At 40.5% G+C, this 24,689-nt stretch overlaps 1 protein-coding gene across 4 annotated transcripts in view; it reads left to right on the top strand.

The window, feature by feature from the left end:
* The window catches only part of LOC121925620 (ceruloplasmin), a 36,935-nt gene continuing 12,246 nt past the window's right edge, over nucleotides 1–24,689 (top strand). For 2 of the 4 annotated variants that reach the window (XM_042457977.1, XM_042457975.1), the window contains exons 1-12: nucleotides 1–237; nucleotides 5,336–5,580; nucleotides 7,345–7,557; nucleotides 8,071–8,244; nucleotides 9,715–9,969; nucleotides 11,573–11,735; nucleotides 13,320–13,459; nucleotides 15,606–15,746; nucleotides 15,891–16,102; nucleotides 18,932–19,082; nucleotides 20,363–20,575; nucleotides 22,653–22,717. In XM_042457977.1, the coding sequence (XP_042313911.1) occupies nucleotides 83–237; nucleotides 5,336–5,580; nucleotides 7,345–7,557; nucleotides 8,071–8,244; nucleotides 9,715–9,969; nucleotides 11,573–11,735; nucleotides 13,320–13,459; nucleotides 15,606–15,746; nucleotides 15,891–16,102; nucleotides 18,932–19,082; nucleotides 20,363–20,575; nucleotides 22,653–22,717 (2,127 nt within the window). In that variant the 5' untranslated portion in view covers nucleotides 1–82. Of the gene's footprint in view, nucleotides 238–5,335; nucleotides 5,581–7,344; nucleotides 7,558–8,070; nucleotides 8,245–9,714; nucleotides 9,970–11,572; nucleotides 11,736–13,319; nucleotides 13,460–15,605; nucleotides 15,747–15,890; nucleotides 16,103–18,931; nucleotides 19,083–20,362; nucleotides 20,576–22,652; nucleotides 22,861–24,689 lie in introns of all 4 variants that reach the window. The other 2 variants (XR_006102912.1, XM_042457974.1) reach the window with 2 other exon arrangements.

Raw genomic sequence — 24,689 nt, 5'->3', positions numbered from 1 at the left:
AAGGAAAGCACAAAGGGAAACCTAGATCTTATAAAATGGACATTTTCTTGTATTAGATCATAGCAACAGTAAGAGACAGAAAATGAAGCTGGCTGTACTGAGCTATTTACTGGCTTGTTTCTTCACACAAGCCTGGGCAGTAAACAGAGAATACTACATTGGAATTCTAGAAACCAATTGGAATTACGCACCAGGAACAAAGGACAACATTTCTGGAAAGTTATTTTTGGAAGAAGAGTAAGTGATACCAGCCTTGTACTAACTGCACTGAAAGGAAACATTAGCATTTTAGCATAACCTATTTCTGTGTGTTTATTTCAATGGTACTTCAACCAATCAATATTCCAGTATGAGTAAATGTTGTGCAGACTGTGCAGGACACATAGAGCAGCCATATAGAACAGGACATTTCAGTATATGCAGCTTTTCTTCAAGCCCTGATATTTTGTGATGAGGGCACGTATGAGGATGATGACCAACTGAAAAACAGCAGGATCTTATATTCTGCCTGAGCATCTTAGAGTTATTTAATTTATTTAAGCATATTATTTCTTAATGAGCCCTTGGGTAGAATGCTATAGAATCAAAGTATCTTAAAGGTCAGAAGGGACTTCCATGCAGGAATACACAACTAAAGCACTCTTGAAAGATGCCCATCCAACCTTTCTTTAAAAGATAGCGAGTCTGCCTTCTTTGAAGGTATTATTCCATTGTTGAACCACTCTGATGGTAAACAAGTTCTTCCTAATGTTTAGGTGGAATCTCTTTTCTTGTAACTTGAATCCATTGACTCATGCTGGAGTAGCAGAAAAGATGTTTGCTCTATTTTCTCCCTGACATCCCTTCAGACATTTAAGGTAGCTGTCACATTATCTCTCAGGCTGCTGCCACAGTGTAGAATTAATGCAGTTTGAAACCGCATTAACTATCATGGCTCCATGCTGTGGAATTCTAGGATTTGTAGTTTGTTGTGTAGCACCAGAGCTCTCTAACACAGAAGGCTAAATATCTCACAAAATTATAAATCCCAGAATTCCATAGCATCAAGCCAGGGCAATTAAAGCAATGTCAAACTGCATTATTTCTGCAGTGCAGATTAGACCTTAGTCTGTGGGTGTAGATGTGAAAGCAATAAATCTGCTTACTCAAAGTTGGTTTCCTGGAAGTCAAAAACCATTTATGGGGAGAATTATTTTGTCATATAAACAACTGTGTGGACTCTTATATTAATAAATGTAGGCTGGCATTCTGTATTGTAGTTACTGATTCATAACCTAGAGTTACAAATGCATAACTGCTCTGTATTCTGTAATACTATGTATTCATGACCCTAATAGTATTGCCATGATCGTAAATGTCTGTTCAAACCTACCTTAACTGCCAGCAGCCACACCAAAAAAGGGAGGTTTGTAAATCTCCAAACATCCCCTAATATATTTATTAATCAGCTATAATTTAATGTAAGATTAGGCTCCATCATGAATAGATGTGGCTGTGATAGCATCCATAGTACTGTAATAGGTGGTGTTTATGACATGTAGACACAGCCATGTTGAAACGTGTGTGGATGGAGGAGCTTGCTTGAAGAGTGCCATCCCCCCTTCCCTAATCTGCATTTCTGATAGAAACTGGAAGTCAAACGATGTGTTCTGCCATGAAACAAGACCAGAATCCTTCTTTCATTCCTTTTGTATTCCTAAACACCCCTTTCTGCTCTCTCATTCCTGGGGATTCCAGATTTTGTCTAGGTCTTGTAATGTCCATGAAGCATCATTGATCAAAATCAACCCCCTCACCCCTTGAATATCAAACCAACTCTTCACTTTGGAAACCTTCTCATGTTCTGTTGAGGGACAATCACACTCCATAACTATTAAAATAACTAAAAGTTGCATTTACATCACACAGTGAATGAAATTGTTCCTTATCAAGTTACAGTCATAAAGTAATATAGCTATACTTTTGTTACTGCAAAAAGGAACTAATTACAAATAGCTATCTGTTACATGGTATTTTCAAACTACAAATTAATTGCAAGTAGCTTATTGTTTGTAATGCATAACCTACAAACTCCAAACCATCCTGAAGATTGGCAATGAACATCCAAGCAGGGTCTTCATTAGGTGTTGCAGGGGGTATCTGCCGTGCCAGGTGACATCCTAAGGGCGGTGGTGACACCACTGATCCCCAAACAACTGCCCTTTGGCAGAAATGGTCAGTGGCATTCACCTGCATGCTTTTAAAACACTGAAGAGATTGTATGAGTGGGGAGAGGCTCAGTGGGAGGAGAAAGGAGAAAAATAAATAAATAAATAAATAAATAATATTTTAAATATTTTTTTTAAAAAATTTAAACATTCTTTTAAACTTTTATTTAAAAACACCACATCTTACCAACTTTTAACTTTAACCACTTGAAATTATGTACATGTAAATACATTTAGGATGTGCATATAACATTGTAATTTAATGGTATAATTTTAATTTTTGTAGTTGTTTACGTGACAACCATTACCAGTACATTGCATGGTATACAGAAATTATGATTTATGAATAACATTAGTACAAAAAACATTAAAGGATTCTGTATGGTCTTGTATGGGAGGGGGTCAATGTGTGTGGGGAGTGATTCCATGAGTTCCTCCACCAGGTGATGGCCAACTCTACTAACACAGCTGCATCCAAGAAATATGAGTGTGGGGACAGACCTAAGAAAGGTGCCAAAATGGAGAGCAATGCTCTTTCCTGGAAAAAGTGCTGAATAGCAAAGAAAAGCAAATAACTGACAAAGAGGAAATCTGTTAATATTTCCTCATGGCTCACTTCAAGCGGAATGCATCCAGATGCCCTTGGGAGACAGCACCGCAGAATGACAATGTGTGTTTTAGTATTCAAAATCAACAGAAGAAGCCTGGGCCTTAACATAATACATTTGTGCAATCTGGGCATTACATGATATGCATGAATCTTATTTTCTTTACAGAAAGCATTTGGGCAAGAAAGGGAAAGAAAACCAAACAACATAAAACACAAACCCTAACAATAGCAATATACATAGAGTGTAAGTCTGAAGAAGAAAGGTTAGGAGAAGGGTGGCCAGTGTTGACAAGAGACATACAACAGACCTGTATGCTCTCGTATGCCTGTTCTTCTTATTAGCTGTCTGAAAAATCGCAGAGGCATAGGGTCAAATTTCATCTTGGTGAAAATTCATTGCAGACAGTGCCAGTTACACTGGTGATCAGTTTTGAATTGCAAGGCTTGACGTTTCACTTTTAACCTCCAGTTAAACCCTTTAGCTCTCAGGAATCTTAACTATGATGCAGTGTTTTTCTATGAAAGCTATTATCTTTGCAGGGAATGAGAAGGAAAAGGACAGAATGCTTTTGTCAACAGGAAGCCTTACAATTAAATATGAATTATTTAGACAGTCCAAGAAGAGTCATAACATGCAGCTCCAATTTAATTTGTGGCTCACAGTGCTTCCTGAAAACAGGCTCATAACTGACCTGTTTTCTACAACATTGGTCTCCCTTTGAAATAACACAGTCCTCCTAATTCATCATTTCTTAGAAGCTGCTTACTGGTCAACTGTAAGCAAATGAGACCTCCGCTCCTAGGTAGTATTGCTGGACTTCCTGAGAGTTAAACCCTTAGAAGAAGCACCGCCTGAGACCTGCAGAGTGAGGCGTTTCTCACTACACCGTTATAACACTATGGTTTTGCTTTCACTGCCATGGCAAGGCAACATCCAATGGAATCGTGGGTTTGTAGTCTGATGAGGCACTAGAACTCTTTGGCTGAAACTTTTAAATGCTTTTCCTCAAATGGCAAATCGCAGGATTCCATAGGTTATTACCATAACAGTAAAATTGGACAATAATTGTTTAGTGTGAATGGGCCCCTGGATAACCTATGGACAGGGGCCTCAGAAAACAAAGACAAATGATACTGACCCTGTTTGGGGTTTTTTTGCATGCTGCCTGGTAAGAGCAGAATCATAGAATCGTAGAGTTGGAAGAGACCTCAAGGGCCAGTCAGTCCAACCCCTGCAGTTCAGGAACATACAATCAAAGCACCCAGCCTCTGCTTAAAAACTATCAAAGAAGGAGACTCCTACCACACTCTGAATATGACACTGCAGGTGGTTAACATGGGGGTAGAATCATTAACAAAATGCATTTTAGTAATACCTTTAGTGTCATTTCAACTTCATGGCAGATTCATTGTCCTTGGAACAGCACTTTGATTCACAGTGCTCCTCCTATATCTGCTCATATAACTGTGGACTGACCTCCTGGGACCAAACTCCTGAGAGCAACTGCGGGAAGTAAATTAGGAGTGGATTCTATGCTCCCATGGCAATGGACCAACCAGCCATCCCTGCTCAGAGGGCCCAACCCCTCCTTTCTGCTTTCATGTATCTTGGGATTTTTTTTTAGTTATCTGTCCCAGAATTCATGCTGGCTGCAAGGTTTTGAGAACTGCATTTTTAAAATGTTACTTTTCCAGGCTCCATGCTATCATGGCTGCCCATTCAGGGGTGTCCACAGGATTTTATCCAGTGAACTTATACATAGTGACATGTGTGCATAATCTGGCATACACTGTAAATTGCTGTTACAAATTTGTGCAATTTTCTTGGGCATGTGCATGAATGCCTGTCGTTGGTGATACATGTAGGGTGGTGGTGGAGGAGAAATGTATACCATCTACACTAAACTCCTGGATTTCTTCTTATTTTTTTATGGGTGAGCAATAATTTTCTATTCAGCAAAACCAAAACAATGGTTTTCAAATAAGTTGAATCAGTGGGGATTTGGTAAGTAAACATTTACTTAAATTTCATTGGTACAATATGTCCAGTCCAACTAAAGATTGGATATCAGCCCCTTTTTAATTCATTATTACAAAATCCAATGCTAGTTGATGCTAGAGGAGACCCTTGAAATGAACTGAGCTTTCTAGTCACCATGTCGTGTTGATTTCAATGGGTCTCATATAGTTTAGGCTAACATTGGGTTTATCACCCACCAATTTAACAGCCAGGAATTCAGGGAGCTGAAGTTCAAAACATCTGAAGGACCAAAGTTTGGGGACCATTTCCCTATACATTTTAATACTGGATATTATTAAAAACTTGTTAATCTTATTATGCATTTATAACTTCTTGTATATTGTTTAAAAAGCATAATAGAAAATCTGTTTACTAGTTAGCCTGATTCTTACATGGCTTGCTGTCTGGAGCCTATGTGTAGTGGTAATTATTGTAAATAAGTGTCTTTTGAAAAATGATCTAAGAGTTAATATGATTATCTATTTGTTGCTCTTTCAGGCATGCTAGTGTCTTTGTACAGCAAGGCCCGGACCGGATAGGGAGCACATATAAAAAAGCTGTATATGTACAATTCACAGATGACTCCTATAAAACGACTGTTGAAAAACCTCCCTGGTTGGGTTTTCTAGGCCCTGTTCTCAAAGCAGAAGTTGGAGACAGCTTTACTGTTCACTTGAAAAATTTTGCTACAAGGGCCTACACTCTTCATCCCCATGGGGTCAAATACACAAAGGAAAATGAAGGTAGTTTTTGCCTTTTGTTCTAACAGGACTTCAGAAATAGGTCTAACAAGACTTCAGAAATAATTCAGAAATACTGAATTAATAGCTCTCTGTTGAATATACTAGCATAAATGGTGTCTACATGCTCTGTAAGGGGCTGTAAGGGGCTGTACAGATGGGTGGCAGGATGCCGGCCCTTTCCTCCCTGGATCAATACCACAGCAGCCACACGTAGCGGCACTGATCCTCTCCCTTTAGGCAGCTTCCTGGAAGGGGTGTCATGAGCGCCGTGGCATGGCGTCAGGATGCCCTTTCCATCCAACACCGTTTGGGCATTGCGCCTGGCATGTATCATCATGGCACACACTGTGTGGATGGGTGCACACCATAAATGGTGGCTGGGCAATGCAATAAGGGCTTGGAGAGTGGTGACGCTCAGCCCTCACTGCATGTACAGGCTGGCACTTTTTGCCAGTCTGTTGAGCCCTTCCGTTTCAATTTAGGTAAAGTTGCCAAGGAAAATAAGGAACAGGGACTCTGTCCCTTTAATAGTTGTGTAGAAGAGGCAATTTATCTAGAAGTAATCCCTCTCTTGTTCATTATTTCACCTGGCATGCCTAGAAGTAACAATTAGAGTAGCCATAGATGTCAACAAGCCCAATAATGTTTGAGTATACACAGATGACTTTTCAGAGATTCAGTGGAATGCATGTATTGGGAAGAAGTACAACATGAGCCCTAGCTTCACGAGCCAACGGGCCCATTCCCTCACACCCATTGTAGCATTCTCCAGTTTGGACTTGCAAACTCCTGCTCTGGTGTGAGCAGTCTGGATGATGTCTCACACCAGAGCATGTAAAATAAAACCCTTAAAATGGTTTTTGAAAAATTACCTATTACTCCAGATCTTCTGGGAAGATCCAGAATCCTCCATTCCCATGTAATGGCACCTGTCTGCAGGGGACTCCCTCTGAACCACCTGGCACCTTTGCCACCACCGCAGGTCACTCACTTCTGACCTCAGAAGTAAGCAGCCAATAATGGAGAGAGGGTGTGGGAATGGAAGGCCGGGTAACAGGTGCAGGGGAGGGCAGATGTGGGGCCAGGATATACTGGTTGCCCCTGGAGTATCCTGGCCTGTGTAGACAGGGCCATGGTCATCTGTCTATCTCCAAAAGAGCCATAATAAAGTAGTGAGCTCTACCTCAGATTTTGTGCACTGATTTAAAGGTTTAAAAAGAGCTGTATTCAGTATAGGATTATCCCTGCAGTGAGGGGCCATCCTTTTTCATGGTTCCTGTTTGTGGAACCACACCTATGTGGTTCTGTTTACACCTTCAGGTGTTTCCATAGGTCTATGGTGGATCCTGTTCCTGTGGTTTCACAAACACACACAATGTATATACTCTTTGAAGATACTAAGAGGGTTGAGGTGTTTGCTTAATGAATTCTATTTCTCATTAACATTAGTAATTACCTCTAATGTTTCGAACAATGAGGAAAAAATATTAGTAGAATATTATTTTTGTTGCATTCACAGGTACAGATAAAGGACAGATATTCTCCCCCTTTCCTTCTCTCTCTCTCCCCCCCCCACCCTCATAGACACATATTTGCTTATTCAGTTTATCAATCACTATATGAAAAGTGTAGTTTGGATTTCATATATATGAATTCACAATCAAAATAAGACAAATTAAAAATCAGAAATAAGTAAAGGATAAAACTCAAATGACACATGATAATATAATATGTGTTGCTTAACTGATTTGTTGTGTTTCCTAGGTGCTCTTTATCCTGACATGACCACAGGATTGCAAAAGAAAGATGATATTGTGCAACCAGGAGAACAGTATGTTTATACCTGGGAGGTAACCGAAGATCATGGCCCAGCAGAGGGTGATAATAATTGTGTCACCAGGATTTATCACTCCCATATTGATGCCCCAAAGGATATTGCTTCTGGGCTTATTGGACCTTTGATCATTTGCAGGAAAGGTAAAGGATATGACAATAGAGTGTGACTGATGGCTATTGACATTTTAAAACAGTTCTGATTGGACTGTTTTGCTAAGCTGTTTTTGGATGTGCTTAGTATTATAGATCTTTTTAGGAGATGCTAAATGTCTAACCATAATCTAATCCTTATGTTATTATTTTGGAGGGCTATTTATTGTAAATCATTCCGTAACCTTTTTTTTAAAAAATGAAAGGGTGGGGATTATATATTTAAAATACACAAATAACCTCTAGTCTCCCACTTGCTTTCACTTGTCTGAGTGAATGGCTGCTATTCATTCACACGGAGAAAAATTAAGAGTAATGTTTTTGGTCAGAATGGCAGATAATTGGTTACCTAAACTGAATGGACAGGATCACTTTGAGGATGCAATGTGTGCCTGTCTTTCTCTGTACTGTTTCCTAGAATTTTGTCATCCAACCACATGCACCAGTTCTCCCATTAAATTATGGACATTTTTATATTACATTTGAACAGTATGTTTTCCCTAGGTACACTGCAGAATGGAAAAGATAAAGATGTTGACCGAGAATTTATTTTGATGTTCGCTGTGATGGATGAAAACTTCAGCTGGTACTTGGATGAGAATATCAGGAAATACTGCTCTGAACCTGATAAAGTTGACAAAGAGAATGAGGACTTCCAAGAAAGCAATAAAATGCACTGTAAGGGCATCTTGCAGAATGGATTATTTTATACATTAGTTTGTTTATATGTATGCAAAGTATTATGCATAACTTTGTCAGAAATTGATCATTCAGGTGACATACAGTAATTTTTACACAGCAACTGCTGGTCTGGAAATAGATTATCTCTGAAGATGGAGGGTTTTTTGTTTTGTTTTTTAACATAGTGTACCATGTTGCATCGTTTCATAAAATTTCTGCTCGTTATCTGGGCTGTTACACATTTACACCCCTGTACTGAAGTGTATTGCAGACTGGTATCTTTGATGCTGCTTCTAAAAACTAAGGCGGGTTACAGACCGCCGCTTTGCGGCGGTCTGCCGCCACCGCCAGTTGGTCTGCGGGAGATCCGGAGCCTCCACACGGCGCGGCTCCCATGCGGACCCAAAAAGAAGCTCCAAAATGGAGCTTCTTTTTGAGTCGCCTTTGTGATGTAGCAAGGTGCCAGGGGCGCACTCGCTACGTCACAAAGGACGCGACGCGTACGGACGCTCAGTGTCCGATACGTCAAGATGGCAGCGCCCGTATGAACAGGGCGCTGCCATCTTGTACGTATTCAATACGTATTAGGGTTAGGGGGGTGCGGAAGCACCGCCCCTTCCTAACCCTAGTATGTATTGTATACGTACTATTTGGCGGTCTGTAACCCGCCTAAGATTATATGTATTTTATCAGTGACTGAATGGGACTGGAGACTGCTTTAATATCCCAAGGAAAACACACTAAGAATTTTTATCACACCAGTCCCCATTTTTGCTGCAGTCCCATTAATGAAAGGAAACACTTGCATAGAGCTTTGGGCGCAGTCCTTATCGCATGTTTCCAATTGCAGGACTGCAGCTGTAGCAGCCATTGCTGGTCTGGGACTCTCTTTCCCTTAACTCCACCTCCCTGCCCTATTGCTCTATCCAGCAAGGCTTTGGGTTTGTTTGTTTTTTAAATTTTAATTTCTCTTTTTTATACAATTTAGGCATTATGTCAATGTGATGGGGAGGGGGCAGAGAAAAAGAAAAGGAGGTTAAACAAAAGGGAAATAAAATCAGGCTGGCTGGGGATAGCTGGAGGACAGGGAAGAGGGATAGATTGAGATTATATGACCGGACTGTTGTTGGAAGCTTCTCGTACACAGAGCTAAGGCACAGCAGCAATACTGGTAGCTATTGATGGGCAAAGCCCATCAATGAAGAGGTATGCAACAGTCACGGGTGGAGAACAGACCAGCTACGACATCATTTGATAAGGTTCAGCCATAGACACAACTATCCTACTTCAGTTCCACTTTTTAGCCTCATGTGATCATCTCCTAAGCTTTTTGAAGAAATTTAAGCATCTCCAACATTAATCAAATAAAACCTAGATATGCTTGGAGCTCTTTAAAAGTAACTCCAGTTCAAATGTTAAGGTGCAAATTTCTGTACTAATGATTCAATCTATTCTGTCCTTTAAAAGCAATCAATGGATATATGTATGGATATCTTCCCAGTCTCACGATGTGTACACAGGATAAGGTGAAGTGGTACCTTTTTGGTGTTGGTAATGAAGCTGATATTCATTCTGCGTATTTTCATGGACAAATCTTGATAGAAAGGAAACATCGAGTTGACACCATCAGCCTCTTTCCAGCTACTTTTGCAGATGCTCTCATGGTGCCAGAGAATGATGGGGAATGGCTGCTGAGCTGTCAAGTCAATGATCATATAGAAGGTATACAACAAATGGATCTAATTCTTATTTAGTTTACATACCCTACGTATTTGTTGTTGCTCTTGTTGGTATGTACTTCCAGATGGACTTTGACTTATAGTCACCCTATCATAGTATTTTCTTGGGAAGATTTATTCAAAGAAGTTTTACCATTGCCTTCCTTTCAGGGTGAGAGAGTGTTCTCCAGTGGGTTTCCATTACTAAGTGGAGATTTGAACCCCAGACTCCTAGAGTCCTAAGGCCCATTCATATTACACAGTTGTTACTCTATTATTCCATTTTAACAGCCATGGTTCCATCCTATGGACTCTTGGGATTTGCCATTTAGAGAGGAACATTTAGAATTCTCAGCTAGAGAGCTTCAGTGCTTTACCAAACTACAAACCCCAGGATTCCATAGGACAAGAACCATGGCAGTTCAATTATGATCACAACTGTGTAGTACGAAAGGACTCCTAGTAGAACATTCAATCCACTATCCTGTACTGGCTCCCTACCCTAAGTATAATGAATCATAAATATAATTGTTTAGATTTAGAAAGGCATGTTCTCTTCAAGTCTAATGGTTCAAGTATTTATTTTGCATCCTATCTCATAAAGACCTAAATCCAATTGTTACTCTCCACTTCAGTAGAGCCACTAAATTGATGGGAATTCAGAACGTCAATGTTTGTATAAATTAATTTTGTGGATCTATTCTGGTCACAAGTAGGATTTAGGCCAATAAACAATAAAATTAGCTTTATTGGTATAATAGTTTTAAAATTAGTGTACACTAAAATTAGTTTAAACATTATAAACTTAAGACAATAATTTAAACACTATTTTAAAAAGCATATTGAACAATTTAAAACTAGCAAATTATTCCCACTACATGTAAGAGGAAAAAAGGAGGCAAAAGGTGGGTGTGTTGAACCCAAACTGACTCTGACTGCTGCCACACTGCAGGATTAATGTCATTTGATGTCACTTTACTTGGCATGGCTCCATCCTATGGGAAACTGGGATTTGTAGTTTGTTGTGGAACCAGAGCTCTCTGATAGAGAAGGCTGAATATCTCACAGAACTACAAATTCCAGAGTTCTATAACACTGAGCCATGACAGTTAAAGCAGTGTCAAATTGCATTAATTCTGCAATGGAGATGCAGCCTTACTCATACTTTAGTCACCTGACTGAAGTATATTCCTCTGATTTCAATCTGACTAAAATGTGCCAGAAATTGCAAAACTTACTTTTGGGGGCAAGTCCCGGACTCTCCCAACCAGCATGGCTGCTGACTATGCTGATCAAAATCCATAAAGTAAGTTTTCCAAGCTTTGGACATGAATAAACTAGCTATGATTCAACCAGAGACTGGATGTTGCAAATAAATGGGGTTGGTTTGTTTGATTTTCGGATTGTTTCCTTTTCTATCTGAAATTTTCGCCAGTTAGCATTTTATATATTTTTCCAGTCTATAGACATCTAGGAGGGAGAGAAAGAAATTGAGATTGAGATTGTGTGTGTGTGTGAGTGAGAGAGAGAGAGAGAGTGTGTGTGTGGGGGGGGTAAACTAGCCGTAGTTTAGCATCATCCATCTAATCTGCTTTTATTTTCTCCAGGTGGCATGCAGGCTATTTTTGAGGTGAAAAACTGCAAGCATCACACTCCTGCCCCCAAGAGCACTAAAGTAAGACACTATTACATTGCAGCAGAGGAAGTTACATGGAACTATGCCCCATCTGGATTAAATAACTTTACAGGGGAAGAAGTAATTCATGATGAGTAAGTATTACCTTTCAAACAATCCAGTAAATAGCAGCCAAATCACAGCATGCAAAATATATGCTTCTTTTTAAATTACATTATGTGCTAGTTATGTTTATATTCTGCCTTTTATCCAATGGCTCTTTATTTCCCATACTATACTTTCACAACAATCTTGTAAGGTAGGTCAGGCTGAGAGAGATCAGGCCTCAGGTACTGCAGCTGCTCTAAGGCCTTGGAGATTATCAGACGGGGGAAATTGGGGAAGAAAAAGGCATACTTAATGCAAGATTTTCAGATGATGTTGCGCTTGTCCAGGACTTAACCCATGAAGATCCAGGAATGCGCCAGCAACAAACCACTTCCAGGACTTTCCCAGGAATGGTTTGTTGCTGGAGCATTCCTGGATTTTCATGGGTTAAGTCCTGGATAAGCGTGATGTGTCCCAAAACTTTCAGCATGATCCTGCAACTTTGCCGGGAGTACGTCTTTTATTCCTGGATCCAGTTGTTAGAAGGGCTGGCCAATTCCTTCCCTCTTCTGCCACACAACCACCCCACAATTTGGCCAGTGCTGGCCAGATGGCTAACCAATAAATCAGAATCTTAGAATTGAAAGGGAATTGCAGAAATTGTGTTGAGGGAATACACATTTACAGCATTTCTGAAAGATATCCATCTAACCTTTGTTTAAAGCCCTCCAAAGCAAGAGAGTCCACCACCCTCTAAGGCAGTCCCTTCCACTCTTGAACAGTTCTTATAGTAAAGAAGTTCTTCAAAATGTTTAGCTGGAAATATTTTTTTATAAATAAAATTCATTGCTTTGTTGATGCATCTGAGGGAGTAGACTCAAGTCTATAAAGCTCATGCTACCAGCTTCCTTCTTTCAGTTAGTCTCAAAGGTGCTACAAAATCCCTCTCTATACTGATGTTCCTACATTTTCATACAGCCTAACATGACCATGTCTTTACTTTTTCCCAGTAGGTAAGCCAAAAACATGATAACGTATCAAATTAAAACACCATTACACTTTTTTAAAAAAATGTAAATTCATTTAAAAACAGAACAGTAAAGTTTAAAATCTGGCACCCCACCCCCAAAGAAGGACTCCTTGTAACCAATTAATCATTAAATGCCTATTTGAATAAAAAGATCTTTGCCTGCTGGCAGGAGGAGACCAGAAAGCGGACCAGCCTAACTTCCTGTGGAACCTGTTTCCACAGCCTTGGAGCAACCACCATGAAGGCTCTCTCAATGTTTCTTTTAATCAAGAAATAAGAGAAAACTGAACATGTCTGCTTTGGCAGGGCTGAGCTGAGTTGGGCTAAAGGCAATGATGGCTGGTGGCTTCCATGTCAGGAGAACAGTGAATCCACACTGGGTTTTACTCTGGTGTATAAAAGAGCTATCCAAAGTGCTGAATGTATTTTATGAGGATAGGGTTCCTTTGAAGTTGGGACTAAAACCTGGGGTAGATTTACATCTCCTACTGTCATGGAAGACCCATCAAAAGACCCATCAAAAATTCAAGCGAAAGATGAAATATATTTCTCTTTGATGATAAAAGAAGGCAGTTCAGGAGTATTTTATTTTGCTACACAGGGATGCCAAGACCTTTTTTGAACAAGGTGACAAAAGAATTGGTGGAATTTATAAGAAAGCTCTCTTTTCTGAGTATGTTGACGATGCGTTCACAACACGCCAGAGGAGGCTGCTTAGCGAGGAACATCTTGGACTTTTAGGTAAAATTCAAATCACTAGCAGTCAGCAGCTGGCAAAGAGAGAGGTTTCAATGGAATGCATTTTTAAATCGGGGATGGACAAATGGAGGACCTTTCAATAGATGTGCAGAGCAGGAGTTGGGTTGAGTTGAGTGCTTTTACAGTACAGTATCCACTACTTAGTTTTTGCCAAAATTAGGCAATTTTTCACACATCCATAGGCCCCATAAATTCCCCAAAGCCTCCTCGCTGCCACACTCTGAACATTTGGTATTTATGTATGGATATATATATATATATGAAAATTGCCCAATTTTGATAAAACTAAGTGGTGGATACTGTGAAAACACTCATCCCAAATCTGCCCCCCATGTATTGAAACTTTTAGTGTCATTCTTATCTGCTCATTAGCCTTTTTTCAGGTAAGGAGGGTGTGCAGGCCAAAATTGGCCCCTGTAGCTTAATTATTTGATTTTAAAACTGGTTTTATCTCAGTTATGTTTTAACAGTACAACGGGTAAACTGAATATTAATATTGTGCTAGGTGTGTTTTTGCCTGTACCTGTATTTTAATAATCTGGCAGGCTGCTCTGGATCCCATTTTGGGAGAAAGATGGGACAAAAATAAAGGTCAAAAGCCAATGAGTCTGAAGTAGAGTATACCCATTGAATTACTGGGAATTTGGTAAGCCAACACTTACATAAGTTCCATTGATTCTATGGATCTACTCTAGTTGGGACTTACAATTGGATTTAAGTCCAGATAAATAACATAAAGAAAAATGTAACAGTAGCAGCAGCAACAAAAACAATCTTTTAAAGACTTAAGATAGACAGTGGTTTTTAAGAGAGGCAAAGAAGACAATATTATCAGTTTGCAGTCTGATTAGTGATGAGAGGGCATGTTAGTGCAGTTTTGCTCAAAGCAACTATGGACTAGACTAGTCTGGGATGTGATACAAATGAAGTATAAAGTTTCTTGAATAGCTAAGGATATTTTTCAGGACAATTCCCTTGTAGGACTGTGGTCTAACATGAGTGTTTGCGTTGAATTATCAGTGTGGAAGAGACTCAGACAGAAAAAGATAATGCTGAATCTTGGCCAAGATTGGCTCCAAGTTTGGAATCCTTCAGTAAAGTGTCCTCTGCTGGCTTCAGCCACACTTGTATGTTCCCTTTGCTGTAGTATTACCTGATGACAGTAGTGAACAGCTTATAAGCAATAGCAGTTTACATTTCTATATTGCTTCATAGAATCATAGAGTTAGAAGAGACCACAAGGGCCAACCCCCTGCCATGCAGGAAATCTCAATCAAAGCATCCCCAACAGATGTCCATCCAGCCTCTGACTAAGGGGCAAAGTGGAAGAGCAGGAAGGAGCAGCCAGAAGCTGCTCCCAGCCCAATCGCCCCAGGGTTGTAGCAAACATAAACCGCAGCCCCAAGAGCACCTCCTACCATGGTCTCAAATAGGAGCAGAAAAGATCCGCTCCTTCTGGGGCTGATCTTGGGCTACCTTGGGCCACCTCAGCAAGGCCCTAGGGTGGCTTCTGGACACTCCAGAGTCATGTGTCATGGAAACGTCATGGCCCTGGAGTGGTTGGAAGCTACTCCCATCTGCCCACCTGTTTCAGGCCTAAGCACTCTTTAAGCAGTTTACAATGTGTAAGCCAATTGCCCCTAACAAGATGGCTACTCGTTTTACTGATCTATGAAAGGATGGAAGGCTGGTATCACATCCCAGACTAGTCCAGTTAACTGCCACTGTGGGAGAAAGACAGGAAATAAAACTTGGAAATATATAAAATAATAAATGAGTCAACCTAGAGTCCTGCAGGTTCAAACTCACAATGTTGTGGCTGCAGTATTGGCATTTAACCAATGGATCACTAGGCCTCCCTGTAAGATACCACTGTAAATTTTCCACTGTGCCCTGGAATGCACAACCTAGAATCTTGCTATGCCCTGAAGCAATGTTATTTTGGGTATGCCAGGAATTTGTGGGGAAAGTACCTATTGCTCAATATAGAGGTTTCATGGGTGAGGGTGCTGGGTGCTGATGTTGCTGAAGTGAAGCATAAGTAAACATTGGCTTCCTTGACTTATCCGTTTTATATATAGTCTCATGATTATTATGGTGCAGTATTTTAAATCTTATTTTTAACTAGGACCCATAATTAGAGCAGAGGTTGGTGAGACTATCCAGGTGACCTTCCGAAACAAGGCCAGTATTCCTTTCAGTATTCAGCCACATGGTTTGAGCTTCAGCAAGGACAATGAGGGTTCTTTCTTCAGTACCAATTCTGGAGGTAAATATGTGTGTTTGTAGACCATTCTAAACTTGTGTTAACTGGAAGAAGTAAACCATGTTTCTCAACATGTATGTAGTGATGAGTAATTGTTGACTTCTGACCCTTACTGAGACTTTCCTTTCAATTCTGAACGTATTACAGGCAGTGCAAGACCATCCTCTCATGTAAATCCTGGAAACACATTCATTTATGAGTGGGAGGTGCCAGAGGCTGTAGGTCCTACTCCAGAAGATCCAGATTGTCTAACTCGGATGTATTATTCAGCATCAGATCCCATCAAGGACACCAGTGCTGGTTTGGTGGGCCCACTTTTGGTATGCAGGAAAGGGGCTTTGCTTCCCTCAGGGAGACAGGTAATGCATTATCCCACTGTAAATGATTCCTATTTTCCTAACCTATGTCTTTAAAAGTGGCTCTGGATAATAAACTGCAATATAGGATCCTCCTTACCATCTGCTTTCTCTACATCATGCTTGATCTTATACGCTTCTGTCATGTTGTTACTGAGGTGACCCTATCATGGGGGTTTCTTGGGAAGATTTGTTCAGAAGTGGTTTGCCATTGCCTTCCCCTGAGGCTGAGAGCAGGTAACCTGCTCAAGGTCACCCAGTGGGTTTCATGGCTGAGCCGGGAATCAAACCCTGGTCTCCAGAGACCTAGTCCTATGCTGAAACCACTATGCCACACTGGCTCATGTCACCCCTACTTAGTTTTTCAGTTTAAGTTTAACAGAACTGTCTCACTAGTAGAGATAATCTTTGATACTTGGTGAATCCTACTCCTGAATTCATACCCTTAAGTTATATGAATGAAAAACAAAGCATGCAGTTTTTTTATCTGTCCAAACATCTGTATGCTCTCACAAAGGCACTTCAAAAAGTTATCCAGTGTGTGAAAGAGGTGCTAATTTAGGGGTTGGGAATCAAGTGATCCTTCAGATGTTGTTGGGCTGCATAGATAGGATTACTGATTATGCGGAATACTTGGAGTTGTAGTCTAACAGCATCTTAAGGCATTCATTCTCACTCTGTGCCAGTGCTAAGAACTAGCAGTGTTCTATGTTGACATAAATGATAGCTCCACAAGGGAAATGTTATGGGAGGGCAAACTAGCAAAAGTCTAATTGTCCCAGCTGTTACTATTTTTCATCATCCATGGAGCATCCAAGAAGATCAGAGGCAATATAAGGAATTACTTACTTTCATGTTCTGTCATTTCCAGGTGACGAAGGTCTACTCCAATCTTGGTGCAGGTTAGGGATGTGATGGAGCCAGAATGCACAGGATTGGAGGACCCAAACTTTTTGTTAGCAAGGATGTTGGCAACATCTGTAAGCCTCTTCTCAGGCTTCCCAGTTCTCTTTTTGTGTTTAACTGTAATTTTCACACTGGCAAGAGAGAAAATGGATTTTCCTAGCAATGCTAAATTGTGAGCTATCCCAGTTTTAACACAAAGTGTCTTGTATGGCTTGGTCTTGAACAAGCAATGAGGATCTGTTTGCTTTATGAAAGATTAGGTTTCTTGATGGAAAGAAAATTACTACAACTTATATGTTGTTCTGTCACGTTGTTACTGAGGTGACCCTTATACCCAGATTGCCTGCATCCCATTTGGGGGGATTGGCTAAAGGGGAAGGCCTATCCTGAAACTGTTTGCATTTACTGCTATTCTACAGATATCAGTTATGATCAGTCTCTTTGAAGGTTGTGAGCTCACAGTTTTTTGAAGGCTCAGCATCTTCAGACTGAAGCTTTTCTGAGTTTTTTAAATGCTGATTTTTTAAAAAAGATGATATATACAAGTACACCATATCTGTAGCAATATGATTGTGTAGGGTCTCTCATGTTAGACAGGCTTTTGCTGAGGAGCCAGACTAAACATGCCAAACATTTAGCTGTAGTAGTGTGGGTGTAGATGGTGACATTGGTGGAGGATCTCTCAGAAACAATGGCAGTGACACCATATCTAACACTTGTTACTACTGTGCAGAAAGAGGCACGATAAGCCCATTTCGAATGCCTTTTACCATGAAAACCCTATGATGAAACAAGAGATACCAGCCAGAAGATGAAACTGCTAGGTTGGATGGCACTCAATGAGCAACTGGGATACAGCAGATGACAACTACAATTAGAGCTTGGCCAGTGACCAAACTGGACTCAAGCTGAAAGGACGTTCAGCTGTTGATATGCTCAGAGTTGAAAGGAAAGTCCAAAGCTGCACAATTCAAATGAACATGTGAGAAAATGTATTATTGAATACTAAAGTTAGGATTGTCCATGGCATTGTATTTCCCATTTCTATATATAGTTGTGAAAGCTGATAGGAAGAAAACAAACTCAACTGAAATGTGGTGCTGGAAAAGAGTTCTGTGGATATCATGAACTGCTTAAAAGACAAATAAAGGTCTCCTAGCTCAAACCAAGCCTGAACTGTCCCTGGAAGCCAAGATGACTAAACTGAGACTGTCGTAAATTGGATATATCATGAGAAAACATGATTCACTAGAAAAGAAAATACAGTGTACCCGCGTCATACGTAAGCAGTGCCAGAAGACGTGGTGCCGCATGCCGGAAGGAACAATGACGTGCATGCCCATGGCGCATGCACGCTGCTGCACCACCATGCCACCTTGAGCATGAGCCCCATTACTTCTAATGGGGCTCAAGGTTACACACAATTTATTTTACACAAGGGGGGTGCCCGCGTAAAAGAAGGGACCACTATAATGCTTGGTAAGGTAGAAGGCAGTAGGAAAGGCGGAAGACCACATTCCAGATTTATAGACTCAGTCAAGAAAGCTATGGTCCTAAGTCTGCAGGACCTGAGCAGAGTTGTTCATGACTTGGAGGTCTCTCATTCATAGGATTGCCATAAATTGAAGTCAACTTGACAGCAGTTAACTAAAACAAGTTATAGTTATTCTCTTACAGAAAATTTGCAGCTGGGCTATTCCTTTTCATTATGTGGAATACAAAAGTATAAGATCAGACCTATTATAATTTTAGGGCTAAATGAGAATACTGTAAAAAAATAATAAAAAAAAATCAGATCACAATCCTTGTAAAGATGTTAAATTACACCCAGAGGTATTTCACTAATTAGATAATAAAGTGAATGTTGCTTTACCTGCCCACTGTAATATAAATTTTTCCACTATTCCCCAAATTTCATTTCTACAGAAGAATGTAGACAAGGAATACTTCCTCCTTGCAACTGTATTTGATGAGAATCTGAGCTGGTATTTGAATGAAAATATTAAGCTCTTCACAAAAAAACCTAATGAGGTTGACACGGAGGATGAAAATTTCCAGGAATCCAATATGATGCATTGTAAGTTTTATTTACCATACTCAATGAGTTGAGCAAGGCAAGTTCTTTACTTCTTTTCTTTGCAATATTACAGTTGGCCAGAAGAGATCTCCACCATCCATCTTATGGAAGGGAAAAACAGCATGGGCTGCCACACTTTTCATCCCTGCTCCTACATCTCTTGACTTGGAAGCAGTATGACCCAGCAGGGATTTGCATGTAGGCCCTATTGTGGAATTAGCCTACGAGAGTTAAATGGCTTCCTAGTAGGTGCCAATTAACGGAAATGGGAACATAGGAAGTTGCATTACTTTGATCCACTTGTAGGAAGGGATACGAATTGGGGCAGGGAAAGAGCTAGGGGAGGAGGTGATAACTTTTCTTATTCAATTCAGTTTGGCTTACTTGGGAGTAAGAAAGAAAGTGAGGTTCAGCTGCAGGCTACATATTAAACACATAGGCGTGTTACTGACTGCCCCTTTGGGGCAGCCTGTAACTGGCCCTTTCCCCGCTGTATCGGGGCCTCAGCTGCCACAACGGCAGCCTCTGAGGCCCCGATCCGCCGCTTTCCAGGCCGTGGGGAAGCGGGGAGTCCTTGGGGCTTCATGCCCCAAGGACACCCAACGGCAGCGGGGAGGAGGAGAAAGGGGCCGCTTGGCCCCTTTCTCCTTTGTGTCCCTGGCGCAGCTGTCTAAAGGCTGCGCCAGTGACGCAAACCGCAGAAGGAGCTCCGTTTCAGAGCTCCTTCTCGCGCCATAGAAAGGGCGCTCTAGGCGCCCTCGTGCGGCGCAACGACGTCACAACTGTGCCGCCTCGTTTGGAGGCGGCGCGGTGGTGATGTAGTCATGGCGGCACCCATCTGTATAGGGCGCCACCATTTTGTATGGACTGGGTCTGTACTAGGGTTAGGGGTGTCAAGAAGTGACGCCCCTTTCTAACCCTAGTACGCACTCGTCGCGTACTAGGGTGCCCGTTTGTAACGGGCCATAGTTTAGTTTAACCCTCAGATAAAGAGGTTCCAGAAACAGGTCTGTTCTCATGGATTCTATAATTTTCTGAAATGCTGGAATATTTATTGATTGATTTCATTTGATTTCTATCCAGCCTTTCTCCCCGAAAGGGACCCAAGGCGGCTCACCAATAAGAATTCTAAAAATGTATTACAATAAAAGTTAAAAATATAATCTAAAAACAATATAAAATTACAATTTTTTCTTCTTTGTATTGATACTAAATTTGAAGCATAGGCTGTAAGCCATGAAATGTTGGAATTTTGTTTAATTGTCTTATTTCTTTTGCAGCCATTAATGGATACATGTATGGAAACTTGAAAGGCCTTGAGATGTGTAGTGGAGAAACTGTTTCTTGGCATTTGATTGGCTTGGGCTCAGAGGTCGACATCCATGGCATACATTTTTCAGGAAATACTTTTATAACTCAAGGGACAAGGAAGGATACAACCAATCTATTTCCTCACACCTCTGTCACAGCTGTTATGAAGCCTGACTCAGAAGGTAAACAACAAAAGTAGGATTTACTGTTTTTAAACACTTGCCGAGACATTGTTTAGTGGATTCCAGTATATACATCCTGTGTTCTTCAACTGTGAAGTGTGCTGCTTCAAAACAGTGCCTGAGATCCTACATTGTCAGGCATAGCTATGACAGAGCTCCATCATCATAGCTACTTCTGCTGATGCCACTCCCCACAAAACCTAACTCTTAAGTCAAGTGATAGAATTCAAAGTTATAGCTGTGTTAGCCTGTAGAATCAGTATGTAGAGAGATCTTGTAGCACCTTTGAGACTAACTGAAAGAAAGAAATTGGCAGCATGAGCTTTCATAGACTTCAGTCTACTTCCACAGATGCAAGCATTGCCCTAACTTAAGGGTTTTTCAGTCACAGGGCACATTGAGATGGGCAGCTGGAAAGATTAAGTGTGCCCCTTGCCTAATGTGCCCTGTAACCAGGAGAACACCGCAGTTATCATTTCCTCATGCCCCAAGGGGGTATTCAAACTCATTTTTTTGTCCTGAGGAGGTGTGGATCACTGCACTGATGCATATCAGGTTTGTTGTTCCCATTTTATTTTGGGTTCACGAATCTCTTCGAGTCATTGTAACCCCTTTGTTATTCACACATGCCATTATTTTGGGATAAAATGGAGCTGCCTCCCATTCTTTGAACAAAACAGAGCAATCCAAATCAATTCAGAAATTTATTTACACTGCTGATGATGCAGATTGATGTGGATCTTTCAGAAAAAAATGGTATTGAATATCCCTGCTTAAGTGGGGTTTTTGCAAGCCCTCCTCCCCACAAATTGCATCAAGTGCATTCAGGATGTGTGTGAACAACAAGGATTCAACCCGGATCAATCCTGGATTATTTTGTAGTGTGAATGGGGCTCCAGTTCACCGCACTGCTGAAAGCCTTGAGTTGGGGAGGGACTTGGCTTAAGAGGTAGGTTATTGGGGTCAGATTGGGTCATTAAATGTGAATCCCAAAGTTACAAGATTGTCGGTGTCGCTTACCATCTTGTAACTACTGAATAGGATGCCAAGGTGTAAGTTTGGTTATATCACATGCCCCTTTTCCTCTCATAAACAATAATCCTAACAATTATTAATGTTGTATTTCCCATGGACTACAGTTCCCAGAATCTCCCATTCAGTATTGCTACAAAGTGAGAGAGTCTGGGAGTTACCCCCCCCTCCCGCCAACTTACCCAGGCTCTGTTGTCTCATATGTTTCCCTTGAGAACCTTCAAAAATGCCATGAAAAATATCTAGGATTTTGAAAAATGGCCATCTTGGATAGGAAATTCTGGGTCTTGTATTCAAAGAAGTAACTATTTTAAAACTCAGGCAAATACTATTCTGGTCCCTTCCTCCCCTCTTGCTGAGCAAGACTGTTTGCCTGAGAGGATGGAATAGCTGGTCACTTGTTACAGGAGGGCAAGTACATAGGGACCTAAAGAGTTAGCATATTACACAGAAAAATACACTAATTTCTACTAGTTTCTTCATTTGAAAAATATCAGTGATTTTGGAGCTATTCCTGCAATGCAGGCCAGTGTACAAGGATGCCTCTATCCAATTTATTTCTCTTTGAGATTCCCCTCTTAAGCTTGTTCCACCCTTTTTCTTCATTGATTTATACCTTTTTAAAGAGTCTGTCTGAAAATTTATATACTTTTTGTGCATTTCTCCCAACTATATTCCTGTAAATATTGTATACATCATTGCTTACAAACTTCCTGAATATAACCCATTTTTACTATACCTGTTCCTGAATATAATACATTTTTGTACCGTATGTTCACTAACATACACGTTTTTGTTCACTCTTTCCTTAATATGTGCAATTTTTGTATGCAGTTGTGATCAGAGAACAGCAATGCAAGATTCAGAGAAATGCAAATACAAAAGGGCAACTGAGTTTCTGTTTGTGTTATTAGTTTAGAAAGTCAGTAGGTTTGCATTAAAATGTGAACTGAGCAATTATTTCCCCCATCTCTAGACTGTGTATCTCACGTCCTAGAAATACTTGTCTTGTTTTTATCTGTGTACTTCCTGTTTGTTCCTCTAGGGATCTTTGAGGTGTCGTGCCTGACAACAGATCATTATACAGCGGGTATGAGGCAGAAATATGAAGTAAGCAGGTGTGATTCATCACCAGAGGAAAATGTGGGGTATCTCCATGAAAAAACCTACTATATTGCAGCTATAGAGATTGAATGGGACTATTCCCCCAACAGAACATGGGAGCATGAGAAGCATGAATTCCATGGTGAAAGGTACAATAATTAGATGAACCTTTCTCCATTTCATTCCTTTCTAAGGATAAAACTATAAAGCAGATGGATTGATAGATCCTGGACCCTTTTACACCACAAAGTTATAGTGCTATGATTCCACTTTAACCTCATGGTTCCATCTAGTTTACGGACGGTGGTTTAGAATTTTCAGCAAAAAAGCTCTAGTGCCTCACCAAACTACAAAGCCTTGAATTTCATAGGCAGTTAAAAGTGGAATCACAGTATTATAAATGTGTAGTGTGAAAGGATCCCTGTGTGGTCAAAGAGTTGGACCAGGTGCCCTTCCACACTACAAAGTTGTTGTTGTTGTTGTTGTTGTTGTGTGCCTTCAAGTTGTTTCTGACTTATAGCAATCCTAAGGTGACCCTACCATAGGGTTTTCTTGGCAAATTTACTTCAGAGTTATAGTGCTATAATTCCACTTAAACTGCAATAAGCCCATCCTATGGAATACTGGGGTTTGTAGTTTGGTGAGGCAAAGAGATCTTGTACCATCTTTGAGATTAAGGAATTTATTGCATGAGTCCTGTTTTTGCAGCAGTGATGCTAGTAAAAAAAAAGGGAACATACCACTTGTAGAGAATCATCGCCACACCTCTTCTCAGTTGCGCAATGGGGACTGCTACCCCACATCATATTCTCTTTCTGACTCTCCCTGAATCCTACCTCCCTGTTTTATGCCCTACCTAAGATGCCTTTAGGTTATTTTAAAAAATCCTCCCCCTTCCCCCCCCCCATGCATTTCTGATGCTCTGCTATTGCAACTGAAGTTTTAAAAAGAAAGAAAGAAATAGAAAAATAAATAAAGGTAATCAGGATGCTTGGGAATAGCGAGGGGAGGAGGGACTGTGTAGGCGGGGACACTGACTCCACATGACTGGAAATTGCACAACTGCCCCAGGAGCAATGTTTCACACCTGAGGACTTGTGCACTTGCCAAGTCATTGATGGCTTTCCCCTGTCAATGAAAAGGGGTGGGTTGGGGACAGAGCACCTATGGGTTGGAGATAATATTGTGCAATATGTTTAGCCAAAGAGATTTTTTCCTACTGTAATCACAATTTAAAAGCCACGTGGATTAATGTCCTAACTGAAAGAAAGAAGCTGGTAGCATGAGCTTTCGTAGACTTGTGTCTATGAAAGCTCATGCTATCAGTTTCTTTCTTTCAGTTAATCTCAAAGGTGCTACAAGTCCCATGTACACACTAGAGTTGGCCCACCATATTCATAGATTCTTCATCAACAGATTCAGCTACCATGGTTTGAAAATATTCTGAAAAGATACTTTCCCAAAAGCAAACCTTGATTTTGCTATTTGATATAAGGAACACCATTTTACTATCCCATTGTATTTAATGGGAATTGAACATCCACAGATTTTTATATCTATGAGGGGTCCTGGAACCAGACCCCAGCAGATACCAAGGGTCCACTTTGGGTTACTTGAAGAAAGGTGGGACAAATGTTGAGTTAATACATATGAAAAGTGACCGACAAGCAGGCAATATGGCTGTTCCATTCTAATATGCAATGGAGTGTAAGGCTGATAATACCAACTGACTACAGTTGTGTCCTGTCTTACCAAGGACAACCTTTCTGTGAGCTATGTTGAAGCAAACACTTTATACAGCAGATTCTGCTGGAGCATCATTTCTTGATTCCAGTTACCCTTCCTGTAAATGTTATTTTTGTAAATCAGCTGTGTGGAAGAGAGACCTTGTTAGGGTTGCCAGAGTGAAAACTGGAGACTGTTTCTGTACTTTTAATTATTGTCCAGAAGAGAGATTTTCAGTATTTTTTTTTTTAAA

Source organism: Sceloporus undulatus, chromosome 3 (genome assembly GCF_019175285.1).
Source record: "Sceloporus undulatus isolate JIND9_A2432 ecotype Alabama chromosome 3, SceUnd_v1.1, whole genome shotgun sequence".
NCBI classification, from domain to species: Eukaryota; Metazoa; Chordata; class Lepidosauria; order Squamata; family Phrynosomatidae; genus Sceloporus; species Sceloporus undulatus.
Note: the sequence above shows the minus strand (reverse complement) of the source record. Positions and strands in the feature narration are given on the sequence as shown.